The 20,014-nt window shown below is 41.0% G+C and overlaps 1 protein-coding gene across 1 annotated transcript in view; it reads left to right on the top strand.

Moving 5' to 3' along the window:
* Positions 1–18,493, top strand: part of tlcd1 (TLC domain containing 1) — a 45,861-nt gene extending 27,368 nt beyond the window's left edge. The window contains exon 4 of the mRNA XM_043718393.2: positions 15,046–18,493. Within this exon, the coding sequence (XP_043574328.1) occupies positions 15,046–15,438 (393 nt within the window). The 3' untranslated portion in view covers positions 15,439–18,493. The remainder of the gene's footprint in view (positions 1–15,045) is intronic.
* Positions 18,494–20,014: the final 1,521 nt, after the last annotated feature.

The following is a 20,014-nucleotide window of genomic DNA, read 5'->3' as shown; positions in this document are numbered from 1 at the left end:
CTCTTTATCTTCATTCTAAACGGCCTTCCCTTTACTCTAAGGCTGTGCCCTTCGTTCCTAGTCTCTCCTACCAATGGAAACATCTTCTCAACATCTACTCTGTCCAGGCCATTCAGTATTCTGTATGTTTCAATTAGATCCCCCCTCATCCTTCTGAACTCCATTGAGTATGAACCCAGAGTCCTCAAACTTTCCTCGTATGTTAAGATTTTCATTCCTGGGACCATTCTTGTGAACCTCCTCTGAACACGCTCCAGGCCCACTACATCCTTCCTGAGATATGGGGCCCAAAACTGCACACAATACATCCTAGTCCAACACCAGCACCTCCACTTCATGGTTTTCCAAAATCTGTACAAGGCTCAAGTCAAGAGTGTGATTGAATACTTCCTGCCTGCCTGGACGAGCTCAAATAACTCTGAAGAAGCTTGATACCATCCAAGATAAAACAGCCTGCTTGATTGGCCCCACACCTATAAGCATCCATTCCCTCCACCACCAATGCTCTGTAGCAGTTGTGTACATCATCTATAAGATGCACCGTAGAAATTCTGAGGTTCATTAGAAAGCACTTTCTAAAATAATGACCTATAATGTCAGAGGACAAAGGCAGGAAACACATGTGAACACTACCATCTGCAAGTTCCCATTCTCGTCACTCACCACCCTGACTTGGAAATACATCACCATTTCTATGGTGTCGCTGGATCAGAATGTCAGACTCTAATATTAACTCTAATATTTTCTATATTGATACTGTCTGACCTATTGATTTTCTGCTCCTTTTCTGTTTTTATTTGCTTTCAACATCCACGGTTATTTGTTTTTATTTTTTTGCTTACTTTCAGTGACTGGTATATAAAATCACCTAGCTCTCGTTGTACCTCCCCTTTCTCAATCTATCTCCATTCAGCCTGCCTTAATGTTTTTGGCTAGTAAACTGGATCACATTATCCACATTATACTTCATCTGCTGTGCATTTGACCACTCACTGAACTTGTCCAAATTACATCTCCACACCCTCCTTACAGTTCATCCTCACACTTAAGTTTGAGTTATCTGCAAATGGAGTTTATTCCCTCAGCTAGACCATTGATATATGTTGTGAAATGATCCATGTGGTATCCCACTAGTCAGTAGCTTCCAGTCAGAAAATGACCAGTTTATTTCTACTTTTTGTTTCTTTTCTGCCAGCAGTTTCTCTAACAACGTCAGTACACTACCCCAGTCCTATGTACTTATTATTATATGTTAATAATGTATGTCGGGCATTATCAAAAGCCTCTGAGAGTCCACATGAATGACATCCACTGGTTCTCCCTTATCAAGATAACTAATTATGTCCACCAAAAAATGTCCAGTAGATTTGTCAAGCATGATGTGCCTTTCATAAATCCATTCTGACTCTGTCTGATCCTGTCACTGTTTGCTAATTGCTGTGCTACTAAATCTTTTATGGTGGACTCTAGCATTTTCCTAACAACCACTGTTATGTTAATTGGTCTATAATTCCAAATTAGAGTGGTGCTGGAAAAGCACAGCAGGTCAGACAGCATCCTAGGAGCAGGAAAATCGCGTTTCGGGCAAACGCCTGTTCTCGCTACCTGCCATTTTCAATAGTGGGGTTACCCGAGCTAACCTGTAACCCATGCAAACTGTTTCAGAGTCTGAGGGGGCATGGGGCATATGTGTAGCTTGGAGCGGACATGGGAGCAGCTGCAGGTTGAGGGGTGAGGTTTAATGAGCATAAGAACAATGTCATCAGCTGGGCTGCTAGCCCTGAGAACCATGGCAGGCCTTTTAACTAGTCTGACTTGGCACCCACAAGCCTTCCCCCGCCAACATCTTTGAGAAACAAAAATATGACAAAAATTGGTTTCAGAGGCAAGCTTGCATTTTGGAAGCTGATAAAGTGCCAGTTCATATTTACCCATCCCTATGTGAAAAGACAGCCTGAAATGTGTTGCTTGAAACTTCTTTGGCCTGTTACCTTAAGAAAATCATGTTTAAAGTTAACTTGTTTATGATTAACAGACCGGTTGGTACATTTAACTAGCACAGAGAGGAATTTACAACAGCACCATGAGCTGATATTTGCACTGCTTACTTCAATGACTGAGCTCTTAAAAAATAAAACAGAGGCTTTGCTAATCCTAATAGGTTTTGTGGCAGGTCACTAAAGAAGAGCAGAAATTTGTACAACTATAAAATGATGAACTGATGGATTAGATTCTTGAGTAGGCATACTATTTTTAAATGTGAATTATATATTAGCATTCTGATTATATGTTTCAAGTGGAACTATGTCTTCTAGTTCAACAAATAATGGAATGATGATCATCAATGGGTCAGAAGCTTCTGTACTTAATTTATATATATCAATTAACATTTTGGGACTTAGGCTGTTTGTTGACTTTTGTTTAATTATTATAGCGATGTCATAAATCTGCAGTTTCATTCTTTGTCCCTGCCTGGCTAAGTGTTAAATCACAAAAGATTTATGATGTGTGTGCAAACTACATGCAGGTAGCCTGGCTGTAGTTAAAAAGCATTTATTTGGGATTGCATTTTGAGAAATCAAAATTCTAACATGCTGCAAACAGGGATGAAGATGGTAAAGATTGGTGTCCTTTGCTGGTATCAAATTGACTTATAATATTGAACAAGCTTGATGTCTTAAAATTCCTCCTGTTCTAATCTTCAACCTCAGGTATATCAAGTAGCAGGATTAGCAATTAGATTCTGATGGAAGTGTGAAGCCTGCTTGGCAATAGGAGAATATACAGCCTCAGTAGGGAAATGGAGCTGGGTACAAACCAGCCACAAACTCACTAGTTTAATTTTCCAGTATTTACAAGGATTTTATATGTTGATCACACATGTTGGAAGATCAGAGCTATTCCAAAACCAGTCTTCAGTCAGTCAATGTTACTTACTCGAGTAATATTTGCAAAGTCATAAATATTTGAACCACCAGGACACAATTCAATCATTCTGTAATCCAGCTCATATAAAGTTGTCATTAGAATCTTTTGTTAGGTTGGAGTTCCCTGTACTCTGAGTAAAAGTGAGAACTTATCTTTAAACATTTATTTGTTAATCTTTCAGGCCTCTTTTGCTGTAGTGTTTTTCAGTGCCAAAACAGCATCCCCAATAATGCCACCCTGCCCCTGTTCATGGAGAATTCCCAAAACTCCTAGAACTCGAGCTGTTTCATAACTTCTTGTGCAGCACTATGCAGTGCCTCAAGATGTGGCATTAGATGCATATTCTACACTGTCCTCCGTCAATCCTCCAAAACCCCAACCTGCATGTCAGTCTCCCTCTTTGTCTTTAAAACCATTCCTTAAAACCCAAAATCCAATTTTTTTTTTACCAAAGGTTCCTCTTCCCAGTTATTTCTTCTTTGCGTCGGTCAACGTATGTTTAATTTATTGCACCTCTGTAAAGGCCCTCAAGAGACTTTTCTACTTGAAGCAGTGTTGCCCATTACATTAGGCACTAGCTACTTGTGGCTAATTGGGTAGCCAGATTGCATTTCACATAAGGGAATGGAACATGAGTAATTGTCACTGTCAGTCGGAATGTAATTTCAATACTCCTATTCCCACTGCGTACATGTGTTCTTTAACCTTTATACCCATTTGATGGCAAATTGTCAAAATTAGGTTCTGTGGGTGTTTTGGGCAGTTGTGGATGCTTTATCTTCTTGATTATGAAATGGTAGTCTGTGGAAGTTGTGTAAATATAACAAGTAAAGCCAATTTACCCCATACGGTGTACAGAATGGGTTTCTATTAAAATTAACACAGACAGGTAAAATAGTATTACCTCAACCAAGACTATGGTTAGTCAACAATTTCGGTTGGAGATTATATTAAAGGTGTATTTATAAATGTGAGACATTCTTCATGCAGTCTTTGTCTAATTAGTAGCTGATCGCTACAGTGTCTGGATTGAGCTGTTCATGAAGCATCTCTTACAGTTTCATATAAAACCTTACGGCAGTTTTTGGAAAATGCACTATGAACCGATATACATTTTAAGCTTATGAAGCCATTGTTTACTTAAAATAGTAGCAATTTAAGACATCAGTGATTCATTTGGTTTGGAAGAGTAAGTGAGGGTGAAATTGTTCTCAGGCAGTAGCATAAATTGGACAATAGCGAATTGGCAGCCTATGACATGCCACTCAGTTTTCCTTTCCATCAATGTCAATGTGGATTATGAAAATAGATTCCACAGGCAGCTTGGTGCAAAACAAACCGAGATCCTTTTGGGTATCACAATCCATGAGTATTTGCTGAACTGCTTCAATGCTGTGAGGAGGCAAATATGTCAAATTCCACATAGGATATATAGGCTTCAGCAAGTGCATGTAGGGCTCTAAAGAGAATTGTACAGACCACACAGGACAAATAGATGTTCTAGAGAGTTGCATGAGAATCCAAGAAAGTATACTAAATGCAGGATAATTCAGTTCTATGCATTATCACAAAACAAATGGTCGATAATGGGTATCTATGATTGAACCCCAAATAGTATTTTTTAGAACAATGTTACTGAGTTTAAAAATAAGTTAATCTCTACCTTTTGGACTTCTACTAGGCATAGAGGTGGTGCTTTCCTTAATTGATACACGAACACCATGGCACTGTTAAAAACTAAATTCCATTTTCCGGAAAGTATCTAAAACAACTTACAGATTGCATATTGTAATAAATACTAATACGTGTTTTAAATTTGCAATAATTTAGATTGGTGTGAGCTATAATTATGCATTACCAAGGACTGGTCCTAAACACACACAATACAAATCTAAGTACCTGACCATCTTACTAATGAGAGTGCTTTGAAGGAGTACGAGTAAAAATGGAGAAAATGAATGACAGTGCCCTTCAAACGCAACACAGCCTGCAGCATTTAACTAAATTAAATTGTGTTCCTGTGGAGCCCAGCTGCATGATATTGCTAAGTTTGCACAAATGAATAGGACAGTGGTACAGAACTGTACTGTCTGTGGTATTATAGCTTTAAATTGTTGCTGGTCATGTCACACTGTCTCCATTGTTCAGTCTCTAATGAACCCAAGTTACTCTATTGTCACACCATCTCACTGCAGCAGATCACTGCTACTCAACAGAGCCTTAATTGGCAAATTCATTAAAAGGTAATGACTTATTTAGATTTTCTTGAATATACTGTGCAAATATAATCTGGTTCTTTGAGGTGAAATGATATGCTTTCCACATTTTTTATGGTGCTACAGCTTAACAGTGTCTTGACAGTGAGGGAGAAAATGGTCAGTAAATGAAACATGTCAGAAATGAAGATGCTGAAATGTGTAATAAATCTGTAGGTTACCATCTCAAAGTGAAGGGTAAACATCTTTGGGTGGATTTTACATCAGAGCATAGTTTTCTAATGAAGGTTTACACTCAAACTGGCATTCAGACTGACACTGATTGTTTGGTGACACATTTCCTCCACTTTTATGGGGGTGTAGGGGTTGGCAGACATCAGGCTTCTCACTCTGTACCAGGAAAAGGTTCTTGATTTAGTCGGAGAAGAGCATGACTGCTCATGTCAGGATGGGGGACCTCAGTGACTAACTGCCTCAGTAAATATCACTGAGGGACTGTGCTGTGCTGCTCTCTCTTCCTTTTAGACCACAAATTTACTACTTCTCTCACGCAGGCACCAGCAGCTCCAGTGAACATATACTAAGAAGAGATTGGGACCAGAGGCTCTTAACTCTATCTTCATCTTTGAGGAGAAAGCCTCTGAAGCTCAGAGGATGTACTTGCAAAGCTTTTACCTGTATCTTCCACTGGGTCAGAGACTTTCACCTTAGATTAGATTTGGAAGCACGATTTAGTGAGCAGATCACTTACATGTCTCTGCAGCTGGTTTAAGGAGAAACACCCAAGGTCTCTGGCTCTCAGAGGACTGCTGGAGACCAGGCAAAAGATGGTCCCCTGCCATTAAAGACTTCAGCAAAATGCAGACGGGACAGGAACAGCAGGCTGGTTTTGTCTGCGGAGTCAGTTAGCTAAATGGAATGATAGAAGTGTTCACCAACATTATCAGTACCTGGCTGGCTCCAGCAGTCGTCTGTTCAGTGTCTGCATGGACAGGCTGGCTGCTATCATGAAGCCCCAGATCCAGCACACTCTATGTCTGCTGGGTTTGGACACAACCTAAACTCCTAGACAGAAGTGCTCAGCGTCAATGGCAAGGAAGTAGGGGAGGCAATGGCCTAGGATAATATCGCTGAGCTGTTAATCCCGAGACCAAGGCAACGTTCTGGAGACCCGGATTGGAATCCCGCCTTGGCAGATGGTGGATTTGAATTCAATAAAAATCTGGAATTAACCATCCAATGATGACCATGAATCCATTAGTGATGACATTAGTGAAGGTACAGGTAAATTTCTGTCAGATGTGGAAGGATCATTTGGGTGGAGGTGTGAATCCATTGTTAATTACCAGAATAATCCATCTAATTCACTAATGTCCTGATACCTGGATCACCATTCAATGGCGTTCTTCTTCCAAGATCACAATTTCCCTTCCCATGTGATCGACGATGCCCTCCTCCCCTTCCCGCACCACCACCTTTGAACCTCACCCCTCCCAATGCAACAAGGACAGAACACCCCAGTCCTCCACCTTCCACCCCACCAACCTTCGCGTACATCGCATCATCCTCCGCCACTTCTGCCATTCTACAAATGGACCCCGTGACCAGAGATATATTTCCCTGCTCATCCCTATCAGCATTTCAGAGAGACCATTCCTCCCCACAACTCCCTTATCTGGTCCACGCCCCCCCACTACTCCCAGCACCTTACCCTGCCACCGCAGGAAGTGCAAAACCTGCGCCCACACAACTCCCCTCACCTCCATCCAAATGATCCTTCCACATCTGACAGAAATTTACCTGTACCTTCACTAATGTCATCATTTGTATCCATTGCACACAGGCTGGTCTCCTCTACATCGGGGAGACAGGACGTCTCCTTGCGGATTGTTTCAGAGAACATCTCTGGGACACCTGTACCAACCAACCCCGCCGGCCTGTGGTTGAACACTTCAACTCTCCCTCCCACTGTGTCAAGGACATGCAAGTCCTGGGCCTCCTCCATCGCCAAACCATTACCACCTGACACCTGGAGGAAGAACACTTCATATCCCACCTTGGGACCCTGCAACCACAATGGATCAAATTGGATTTCAACAGTTTTCTCATTTCCAAACTCCCAACCTTATCCCATTCCCAAGCCTCCAACTTGGCACTGCCCTCCCGTCTCCCCACTCCATTCCCCCCTGACCAATCACCTTCTCCCTCACTTTCATCTACCTATCGCATTCTCAGCTACCTTCCCCCACCCAAACCCAACCCCCTCCAATTTGTCTGACAGACTGCAGCCCACAAGCCTCATTCCTGATGAAGGGCTGATGCTGCCTAACCTGCTGTACTTTTCCAGCATCATAATCTCGACTCACCACTCAATGGCAAGATTCTGAAGTCACCATTTAAGGCTCATGTGGAAAATCACATTCAGTTTTTCAGTGTTGCGGTTCTGGTTTTTCCCATTTTCTCCATGTCTTCCAACTTTATTGCCATTGCTGACACTACACCAGGGAAGAGAAAACTCTGCCCTAGATATTTTTAAATCGTGTATTTATAGACTGGGTTCTAATGCCTCTGACATGTGGGGTCAGTCACGAACATAACAGATCTTTACTGAAGTCCTTTGGGCTTTCTATTCATTTCAATGAACAGAGTATTGGGAGATCTGTATTAGGTCATGCATTCCAGTGTGAATTTTATATACATGCTCCACCCATCCTAAATATCCATGTACTGAAGGGTAAAAATCTGATCTGATCTCTGAAGTGCTTTTAAATAGAGAATCTTAAGGTTAAAGTTTTTCTAGAAGACTTTATAAGGCAAACAGATATTCAAGTTTGTCTTATCGTGGGGAATTTGAAATAATCAAATCTTCAAAGGATTTAGCATCTTTCCTGTGCACTGATACCATTCATACAATCCCCCTTCGCTCTGAACCCTGCACAGGCTGGGACTGGAACATTGTGAGAGCAGTTACAAAGGTGAAAATTCATTGGGGAATGAGAACAGCATTCAGAAATCAGGCAGAAGCATCCACGCTTTGTAACATGGCCAGGTGAGCATTAACAAGCTATTTGACAGCAATGAGTGCCCGGGGGGGAGAGCAAGGAAGGTCTTGTGTATAACTTAGTACAGTACAGTACAGGAACAGGCAGTTCGGCCCACCGTGGCTGTGCCAATCATGATGCCACTTTACACTAATCCCACCTGTCTGCACATGGTCCTTATCCCTCTATTCCTTGCCTGTTCGTGTGTCTGTCTGAATGCCTCTTAAATGGAGCTATCCAGTGAAGAATTGGAAATGGTAACCTGATGTGAGCAGTCAGATGCCCAGGCTGCAGCACTGTTGGTTCTGAAAGAATAGTGAAGCAAATGTCAACTCTCCCCATTTTACTGAACTCAAAATCCCCTAGGGGAAGCAGAACAGTTACTACAGCACTGATTAATTTGCTACAGCCCAAGGGGAAAGAAAAAACTGTATATATTTATCTGACTACACCTGTGTTGCTTTCAGATGCTGTTTTAAAACAACCTAATCAAAATTTCTTGAAGCCATTGGCTTTTGTCAGAATTTTCCACCAGTTATTCTCATTTATTTGCAAGACCAGGCAATTCAGTTATAGGATGGATCAAAGGCAAGGTTAGGCTTGTTCCCATCTGACTGCTCATCTGGTAACTAATTATGAATGAGTCAATGTTTCCTTCAATCAAGCACTGAGTATTTTTGACCACTGCCATAAACACAAATCCTCCGTAATTGTAGCGCACTGTTGTTGCTCTGGCTGAGATCATTGTCGATCTGAGATCAAAACTGGGATCTACATGCTGGGGCCAATTCCACTTGATCCAAACAGTGGTAAAACTAAAATTGGAAGTAGCACCAGATGTAACCCACAAAGTGATTACACAATGACGTCATGCCATTCTATCCTATGTAAACAAACCAGGTAAAAAAAGTGTTATGCAAGAACCTCTGAAACCTTCCATGCAGTAAAAGTAAAATTGTTTCAATTTTTTTCACATGTTGCTACGTACAGAATGTACCTGACATTTCAGATTCATTTCCAAAAAAATGATAAATTAGATAAATGTACACTCTCATTGGAGCTTTATCAAGAGTGCGCACTAGGAAGCAGTGTATCCACCCTTAAAGATTCTAAGTTTATTTATCTCCGAGGAGCAGACAATTGTGAAATTCATCCTCATCTGTGAAAGTGACATTTGATTTCCAGCCCAGTAAAATGTATTTAAATATTTCAAATATTTCTGTAAAATATTATGGTGGTTTTGTGATATGTTCGTTATGTGTCCACTTAATCTGTGAAAACAGCTGGTTTCACATTTGAAATTATTTTATGTGAAATGCTTTCTCATATTTGAGTTGCTTCCAGAGACAGTCCACTCCTGTTGTCTTACTTTTTGTCCTGATATTTTTGAAGTTATTCATGACTCTGAGTTGAACAGTGAAAATAACAGTGACAGCTTACTTCTAAAAATAGATGATCAGGTAAATTGACTTAAGCAGCTTTGACTTAAGGTGAGTAGAAGCTATTTTGAGTTATACAATGCCTAAATAAACTCAAAAAACAGCTGGAAATCTGAAATTGCCAGCGAAAATCAGCAGGTCTGGCAGCAGCTATGGGAAGAAAGCAGAGTGATATTTTGGGTCCAGAACTGAGATTGGAGGGATGGTCACTGAACCTGAAATATTGACTCTGCCTACTCTGGATGCTGCCAGGCCTGCTGAGTTTCTCCAGCATTATTTGTTTGTGTGCCATAATAAACTCCACGGCGGATGTTTCCAAGAGGACAGGGAACAGGTGTCACTTCTGTATGCAAGGTAAACAGTCACATTTTTGGATTTTTCACTCAGATGCCCCTGAACTTGGCATAGAGGCAGAATCCTGGTCCAATTAAAGGTGGATGGACAGCCTATCAAAGCTGAGTGTTTTCTGAGACACTTCAACTTGAAATGGATGGTGAATATTGAGTGGGTGTTTCAACATGGGAAGTGGTGCCCTCTCATCTACCTTGTGGAAACTTTAATTGTAAATTGCTAACTGTGGTATTGCCTAGCACCCAGACAGGGGAAAAGGGAATAGAGACCGAGAATCATTAGAATCTCTACAGTGCAGAAAGAGGTCATTCCGTCCACCATCCCTGGAATTCAAAGTTTGGGAGAAGATTTGTAGCTCGGGTGCTCTTTGTTGTGGTTCTGTTCGCTGAGCTAGGAATTTGTGTTGTAGACCTTTCGCCCCCTGTCTAGGTGACATCCTCAGTGCTTGGGAGCCTCCTGTGAAGCGCTTCTGTGATGTTTCCTCCGGCATTTATAGTGGTTTGTCTCTGCCGCTTCCGGTTGTCAGTTCCAGCTGTCTGCTGCAGTGGCCGGATTATTGGGTCCAGGTCGATGTGCTTATTGATTGAATCTGTGGATGAGTGCTATGCCTCTAGGAATTCCCTGGCTGTTCTCTGTTTGGCTTGTCCTATAATAGTAGTGTTATACAAGTCACTATAAATGCCGGAGGAAACATCACAGAAGCGCTTCACAGGAGGCTCCCAAGCACTGAGAATGTCACCTAGACAGGGGACGAAACGTCTGCAACACAAATTCCCAGCTCGGCGAACAGAACCACAACAACCATCCCTGGAAACTATGGACAATTTAGCATAGCCAGGCCACCTATCCTGCACATCTTCAGACTGGAAGGAAACCAGAGCACTCGGAGGATACCCAGGCAAATACAGATAGTGTGCAAATTCCACACAGTCACCCGAGGTTGGAATTTAACCTGAGTCCTTGGTGGTGGGAGGAAGCAGTGCTAACCACTGAGCCACTATGCCACCTCAGTACACTAGGGACCCCTCCCTGTCTGCCATCATGTGCCAGTCATTAGGCAGTTCATCTGGTTTCTGTGAGTGTGGGCCAATGGAGGACAGCTGTAGAATTCTTGTCGGCCTCCTTTCATTGCAGTTGACAAGACTCTGAAGAAGACTATTTGAGGTCAGTTAGCCAAACTCAGCTTCACCCACACCAAAATGGCTGGCACTGTGCAGCTGGCATTTGTTTGGTCTCTTCCTGCCTTAGTTCCCGGTCACTGCTTAGCCTGGAAGTCTTGTCATATAAGGTCAGTAATGATTGAGTAATCTGAGTTTACAGGAGGAAAATTTCAAGAACATGAATTGAAAGGCCGAATATTGTGGATGCTAAGAATTGTAAATAAAGACAGAAAAAAATTGGGAGAAAAGAGCAACAAGCCAGGCAGCATCTGCTCCGTGAGTCACTTTCCTCTTGACTCCCCAAAGCTTGTCCACTATCTACAAGGCACGTCAGCAGTGTGATGGAATACTCTGCACTTGCCTGAATAAGTGCAGCTCCAAAAAGCTGCAAGACATTTGACACCATCCAGGGCAAAAGATCCCATTGAATTAGCACCATATCCACAAGCATCCATTCCCTCTTCCACCAAAGCTCAGTAGCAGCAGTGTGTACTATCTATAAAATGTACTGTAGAAGTTCACCAAAGATCCTTAGGAAGCACCTTCCAAACGCACAACCACTTACATCTAGAAGGACAAGGGTAGGGAAGCAGATGAACTGAAGGCATGGTTAAGAACATGGGACTGGGATATCATAGCAATTACAGAAACATGGTTTGGGGATGGACAGGACTGGCTGCTTAATGTTCCAGGATACAAATGCTACAGGAAGGATAGAAAGGGAGGAGGGGGGAGTGGCGTTTTTGATAAAGGATAGTATTACGGCTGTACTTAGGGAGGATATATTCCCAGAAATACATGCAGGGAAGTTATTTGGGCGAAACTGAGAAATAAGAAAGGGATGATCACCTTATTGGGATTGTATTATAGACCCCCTAATAGTCAGAGGGAAATTGAGAAAAAAATTTGTAAGGAGATCTCGGTTATCTATAAGAATAATAGGGTGGTTATGGTGGGGGATTTTAACTTTCCAAACATAGACTGGGACTGCCATAGTGTTAAGGGTTTAGATTCAGAGGAATTTGTTAAGTGTGTTCAAGAAAATTTTCTGATTCAGTATGTGGATGTACCTACTAGAGAAGGTGCAAAATCTGACGTACTCTTGGGAAATAAGGCAGGGCAGGTGACTGAGGTGTTAGTGAGGGAGCACTTTGGGGCCAGCGACCATAATTCTATTAGTTTTAAATTAGTGATGAAAAAAGATAAACCAGATTTAAAAGTTGAAGTTCTAAATTGGAGAAAGGCCAATTTTGACAGTATTAGGCAAGAACTTTCAAAAGCTGATTGGGGGCAAATATTCGCAGGTAAAGGGATGGCTGGAAAATGGGAAGCCTTCAGAAATGGGATAATGAGAGTCCAGAGAAAGTATATTCCTGTTAGTGAAAGGAAAGGCTGGTAGGTATAGGGAATGCTGGATAACTAAAGAAATTGAGGGCTTGGTTTAGAAAAAGGAGGAAGCATATGTCAGGTATAGACAGGATAGATCGAGTATAAAGGCAGGAGGAGTATACTTGAGAAAAATCAGGAGGACAAAAAGGGGACATGAAATAGCTTTGGCAAATAGAGTTAATGAGAATGCAAAGGTATTTTATAAATACATAAAGGATAAAAGGGTAACTAGGGAGAGAATAGGGCCCTGCAAAGATCAGCAAGGTGGCCTTTGTGTGGAGCTGCAGAAAATGGGGGAGATACTAAATGAGTATTTTGCATCAGTATTTACTGTGGAAAAGATATGGAAGATATAGAATGTAGGGAAATAGATGGTGACACCTTGCAAAATGTCCATATTAAAGAGGAGGAAGTGCTGGATGTCTTGAAATGCATAAAGGTGGATAAATCCCCAGGACCTGATCAGGTGTACCCTAGAACTCTGTGGGAAGCTAGGGAAGTGATTGCTGGGCCTCTTGCTGAGATATTTGTATCATCGATAGTCACAGGTGAGGTGCGGGAAGACTGGAGGTTGGCTAACATGGTGCTACTGTATAGGAAGGCGGTAAGGACAAGCCAGGGAACTATAGGTCAGTGAGCCTGAGGTCGGTGGTGAGCAAGTTGTTGGAGGGAATCCTGAGGGACAGGATGTACATGTATTTGGAAAGGCAAGGATTGATTAGGGATAGTCAACATGGCTTTGTGCGTGAGAAATCGTGTCTCACAAACTTGATAGAGTTTTTTGAAGAAGTAACAAAGACAATTGATGAGGGCAGAACAGTGGACGTGATCTATATGGACATCAATAAGGTTCCCCATGGGAGACTGGTTAGCAAGGTTAGATCTTATGGAATACAGGGAGAACTAGCCATTTAGTTATAGAACTGGCTCAAGGTAGAAGACAGAAGGCGGTGGTGGAGGGTTGTTTTTCAGACTGGAGGCCTGTAACCAGTGGAGTGCCACAAGGACTGGTGCTGTGTCCACTACTTTTCATCATTTATATAAATGATTTGGATGTTAGCATAAGAGGTACAGTTAGAAAGTTTGCAGATGACACCAAAATTGAAGGTGTAGTGGACAGCGAAGAAGGTTATCTCAGATTACAACAGGATCTTGATCAGATGAGCCAATGGGCTGAGAAGTGGCAGATGGAGTTTAATTTAGAGAATGTGAGATGCTACATTTTGGGAAAGCAAATCTTAGCAGGACTTATACACTTAATGGTAAGGTCCTAGGGAGTGTTGCTGAACAAAGACCTTGGAATCCAGGTTCATAGCTCCTTGAAAGTGGAATCACAGGTAGATAGGATAGTGACGAAGGCATTTGGTATGCTTTCCTTTAGTGGTCAGAGTATTGAGTACAGGGGTTGCGACGTCATGTTGCGGCTGTACAGGACATTGGTTAGGCCACTGTTGGAATATTGCGTGCAATTCTGGTCTCCTTCCTATCGGAAAGATGTTGTGAAACTTGAAAGGGTTCAGAAAAGATTTACAAGGATGTTGCCAGTGTTGGAAGATTTGAGCTGTAGGGAGAGGTCGAATAGGCTAGGGCTGTTTTCCCTGGAGCATCGGAGGCTGAGGGATGACCTTATAGAGGTTTATAAAATAATGAGGGGCATGAATAGGATAAATAGACAAAGTCTTTTCCCTGGGGTTGGGCAGTCCAGAACTAGAGGGCAAAGGTTTAGGGTGAGAGGGGAAAGGTATAAAAGAGACCTAAGGGGCAACGATTTCATGCAGAGGATGGCACATGTATGGAATGAGCTGCCAGAGGAAGTGAGTGGAGGCTAATACAATTGCAACATTTAAAAGGCATCTGGATGGGTATATGAATAGGAAGGGTTTGGAGGGATATGGACCTGGTGCTGGCAAGTGGGACTAGATTGGGTTGGGATTGTGGGTCAATCTATAGCACATGGAGTGGAATTGTTCAAGAAGATAGCTAATGACGACCTTCTCAAGAGCAACTAGTGATAGGCAATTAATGCTGGCTCAGCCAGGGACTCCCACATCCCGTGAATGATTGAGAAAACCAAATCTACATTTCAATGTTGTCTTCTGATGAAAGGTCACAGACCTGGCACTGCTTTTCTTTCTCTCTCTTTGCATAGATGATGTCTTGTCTGGATTTTGTTTTTGCACCATTTTCTGTTTTTATTTCAAAAATGTGAGCCTCGCTGGTCCAACTGTCTACAACTTAGTAATATTAATACGTGAAATAGATAAGACTGCTAAGTGCACATTTGTTTCTATTGTACCTCTGGATTTCAAGCCTGTACCCCATGCACAATGATTTCCTGCATGCAAAACCTATGAAAACCCACATTATTGTGAGCGTATAATTATGGAACCATGATATTTTAAATAAATATATACAAGAAATATACTAAACCCAGCCAGGATTGGTACAAATGTATGAGAGGAATGTAGTTCACAATGAGAACCTGACTGCTGCCATCTAACAAGATCAATTTTCCCCTCAGGTAATTTCCACATTCCTGTATATTGTGCTGACCCATAATTATGTTGCTGGTGCCGTTGTTGCACTGTTCGTTGAGATAAACAGCATCTTCCTCCATACCCGACTGCTTCTGAAGCTGGCGAATGCACAGACCTCGCAGCTGTACCACTACAACAAGTACATCAATGTCTTCACCTATATTATTTTCCGGCTGATTGCTCAGTTTTACCTCACTTGGTTCATGCTGACGAATTTTAACATCCTTCCAAACTCGGGCTACATTAACCTGAACTTGAACGCAATGAACATCATGATCTTGGTTTATTTCTACCGTCTGATCCGCACAGATTTTTTCAGGAAGCCGAAGCACTACTTACAGAATGGCAACAACAACACAAAGTTTGTGGATGATTAAAAGTCTCCTGCTTTTGAAAATTATGGTTTGAAATGGAGACAGATTTATTGAATTAATTTAAAGCTGGACTAAATAAAAGAAGCAGAATACCTTACATTTTAACTGTTTAACTGCTGTCTGTCCAAGATTGTATTTCTAATGTAATATATGTAATGGGATAAGACTTTGGGCTGCTAAGGAAGGAAACTGACAGAGCCAGTACACGTGCGTGTTAGCTTTATTAGTCAAAATGGCTAGATTGGATAGGACAAGAATTGTAACAAAAAAAATTGTGGTGTAATTGTAGGGATTAAAAACCGTGTACAAGTTTTTTTTTAATTTATTGTAATACAGGAAATAAAAGAAACAAGTGTATAATACTGTTAAGGAGCCTTGACCGAGCTCCATCAAACACTAAGCATTATTATCCAGAGAATGGATGAGCAATATGAATGAGGAAGATTCATGTTTGATGCCCAGTCTAATCGCTGGTGTGGCAGTGTTGTGGTAATCGAGGTAGTCGCAGCGCTTCAGGGTTATGGAGCTGATAAAGAACTGAGGTTCCTGCCTTGACTAAACCAACCCGGCAGTCTCTTCTGAAAGTTCAGATGTGAGGGTGACCAGATATCGGGAAGATTGTTGGACTTGGCTGCGGCAAATAATCTGTCAATACCATGGACTCTGTAGTTGTGGAGTTTTGGCTTACGTGTGTTTAGTGAGATAGGAATTATCATGAGGATGTGCCTCTGGTACTCGCCAGTTTTCCAGAACCTGGTTATTCTGTGTAACTGTGGGCAGGCCTCAGCCAGGGAAACTGCCTGGAACAGATGTGGGAAACATGCACAGCTAACCATTAAAGCCTTTTACTGTTTGCAGCATCCTTCATGACATCTTAAAGTACTTAAATAGTTGTAAACTGTACTTTCTTTTGAAAGTACCTTCAGCTTTGCAACCAATTGAGCTACCCAGAGAGTGAAATAGTGTCTCTGTCATCCACAGCAATGTCAGATACAGGGACAAGGAAACCCCTTGTCACATGCTTGCTAACACTGCACATGCTGGATGCTGGGAAATTCATCATATGGTGTATTCATATCTAAGGATAATATTAATTGCCCAGCCTATAGGCCTAAGGTTCCTCAAACAAATGCTAGAGCTGGAGAGAAGTTCCAGAAGAGGTTTTTTTTTGCCTCAGTCAGCTGAAGTAGGACTGACTCCATAATGTAATCTCAGTCGAAAATCTCACTATCCAAATTCATGCATAATTTCTGGCTACTTGGATGAGGTACATAGGACATCTGACATGTTCACACTATACAATGCCAAAAAAAAAGCTGGTCTTTAGTTATGCTACAATAGTCATTGTCCTCGACTCCATAGCATTATGTTTGTCTTAAGTAATTTGTGTTGAATTGAATTTGTACAATAAAACTTTCCTGTATAATTGATGCAAAATGAATTTAATTCTCTTTGCGTTTCTTTAAAAGAACTTGCAAGGGAGAACGGCAAGAAATGTGTGTTTATAGTGATAGCGCAGCTCATATGTGAAAAGGTTGCAATTCACTATCTACACACAATGGAAACAGCAGTTATGTGTAGCCATCCTCCCTGATGTCTTTAAAGGCAGTTTCTACTGTCTTGCAAGGAGATTGCGGAGGTAATGTGATATGTTTAATATGTTAGCATTACCTGTTTGCATACCAGTGCCACTGCTTTGATTAAGCGCACTATAATGCTGAAATACAATTTTACTAAACTTTTTCACTATATCTATATTTGCAAGTAAAACAGGTGGAAAGAATTTATATCTTGCTTTTATCAAATTCTCCAAGTATGTTTATTCAAAGTTTTAGAGGGTCTGCATTTCACCTTCCTTCCTTTTACTGTTCCAAAACTTGCTCAACAGGAAATTGTATCTTGTAAGTCCAACATTCCTAAAACGATGTGGTCACAAATGAACATCAGATGGCTAAAAGCAAAGACAAATACAAGGAGAGGAGTTGGCATTAACTCTTTCCTGTGTGATTTGTAGCATTATTGGAATAACTCAGACATTGGTAACCTAGGTGTCTTGACTTGGTCAAACAGCTCTGGCTTTATTTTTAAGTCATTCCAGAGCTTTTGTGGACTATACGCAGTCCAAATTATTTCTCTAACTTGTATTAATATTAAATGCAAGACTTTATAATGTCTGTCAATAGTGTTGCCCCAACATCTGCCCATGTGTGAACCCTGCTAATTAAGGGAATGGTATCACTATTTTTATATGTCATTTCTCTTGAATTTTGTAGAATTAAATTAAGCATTTCAGTCACTGTTTGCTGTTATTTTACTAACAGTACTTTCTAGAAACGTCCAATTGCAGCACTGCAGTCCTCTCAGATGAAACTTGTCTTATATAGTTTTCTATAGCTTTGCCAAAAGATGGTAATAGTTATTAATGAATAAAATTATTTCTTTAATGGTGGTATATGACACTGATGACTTCTTATGAAGTACTGATACAACTCAATGCATATGTTAACAGTTAGATTGACAAGGTGAATGATCAATATTTATGACACCTGAAAGCCTAGCTAGTATGACAATGTGCATTTTTGTTTGTGATTTCTTCGTTATCAGGCAACTGGTGCAAAACCTTCTGCGAATAACATAGCATTCAATACAGTAAGCTTATTCTGTTTCAAAAGGAAAGTTGTAGAGTTGGTCTAGAATATTAAAAAACCGAGTATGAATGGGATGAGTTACTCTGGGTGACACTATCGTTAACAGAATATTGAATATCTAAGGAGAATCCACTGTGTTATCATTAAATGTAGCTTGCTAGGGAGGGGTAAATATCCGCTGCCAGGGAGGGGTAAATGTAACTACTACATCATTCTTAAACCAACTGGGATGATAGGCAGATACTGGTCTAGTAAGGAACTGCCTGAACTAGTTTGGTGAAATGTATGTTCTTTTCGTTAAAGTTATTGGTGCTGCTAATAATGTTTGTTGCCTTGTATAAAAGGAGAATAAAATGTAGAGTTTTCTATGTTTTTCAGAATCTTTGACAAATAAAATTACATTCTGTGAATTTCAATGCATTATGTTTTCATTTAATTATTTTATGTTTTCCATGTTAAAAAAATACAATTCCTGTAGACATTGCTAATATTTTAGGTGTAGTACTTAGCATGAAATATCACATGTTAATGCCATATGTATTAAGAATACATGAACCCCACAGTTTTAATAGTTTGTCTTAGAGCCACTGTCTGAAGGATTCTCATTTGCCCCAGAAATACTATTATCCCATAGTCTTTTAAAAAAAGTGTTCATTGTTTTAGAATCCTGGTACTTTTATCTCAGACATTCAGCAGTAAACTATATGGCTGAATGGTGTCCATTGTATTGTTTGAGTCATGCTGAGACAACAAGAGAATTTTCCCAATTCAGTTTACTTATTGGGCTAAGGACAGGTGAGTTTTCTCCAGTAAAACACGTTTTCAGCCTAGGGGTGATTACGAACAGAATCTTACAGGTGGGCTATATAAAATTGTGTGGCAGAACTGGCTGAACTTGTTAGACTATACTCTGGTATTGTCGGATTTTTAACTTTGTACACCCCAGAACTGGCTGATTGTGCATTTTGACATCAGAAACAAATTGCACCATACATTTCACAAGCAGAGTGGAAAATTCCTCACTAAATATTGATGAGATGCCAACTGACAAGGATTCATGCTTGCTAAAACACAACTCTATCAGTTATAATCAGCTTTGAATCTTACCAAACTCATCAAACAAACTACATTTTGGGAAGAGTCGACAAAGAAACTGGAGCAGAACTTGGCAGATTCAGCTCAATGCTTGCTGGAATGACTTCCATGTTGGAAACAAGATACCAATGTCATAGGGCACACTTCAGAGACATAGGCCACACATGCCCCATGTCCATAAACATTAGTATCCCACATTTATTAGCCTCTAAACCCTCCAGCTACACCATAGACTAATTTAGAAGACATTTCTGCTCTTAAATGCTAGCACTGATAACTATCATTGTAAAGCTTTTGAAATGACGCTATCCACTTTGAGACATTTACTCAGCTCAGGGAATAGACCAGGCTGTATCCCTGGGTGTTCACCTGCTGTCACTGTGCCCATTAATTATCACCAGCTAGACACTCACAGCATCTCTGCCTTGTATTGTTTTGCTTTTTTGCATTTCTTCCTCTCAGCCAGACATACCAGGCTCATATTCTGCTATCTTGCCATGCAGTTTAGCACAGACAGAAAGATGGGAAACTTGTCATAATTGTCAGCAAGTTTCAGTTTCATCAAAGGAAATAGACTTCGCTCAGGGGTTCCCAGCAGTCAACGGCAGGTATTGATCCAGGCCATGCTCAGGGTGGTCCTCTCTCATTACCGAGGAAAAGCTGAATGGTGGACAGCACATCACCCATCTTGAGTTTTTCCATTCTTATAGGCTGTTTCTCTCATGGAATAAGAGAGAGGTAATTATCATGAGAGGTGAAAATGGATCACACAGCTATTATTATTGATGCAGGTGGAAAGATTTCCTGAGTGAGTGAGTAGGCAGCACAGAGAGCAT

Source organism: Chiloscyllium plagiosum, unplaced genomic scaffold (assembly GCF_037043375.1).
Source record: "Chiloscyllium plagiosum isolate Xiang-an unplaced genomic scaffold, Cpla_swu_hap1 HiC_scaffold_31, whole genome shotgun sequence".
In the NCBI taxonomy this organism is placed as follows: domain Eukaryota; kingdom Metazoa; phylum Chordata; class Chondrichthyes; order Orectolobiformes; family Hemiscylliidae; genus Chiloscyllium; species Chiloscyllium plagiosum.
This window is presented reverse-complemented; position numbering and strand designations above follow the sequence as displayed.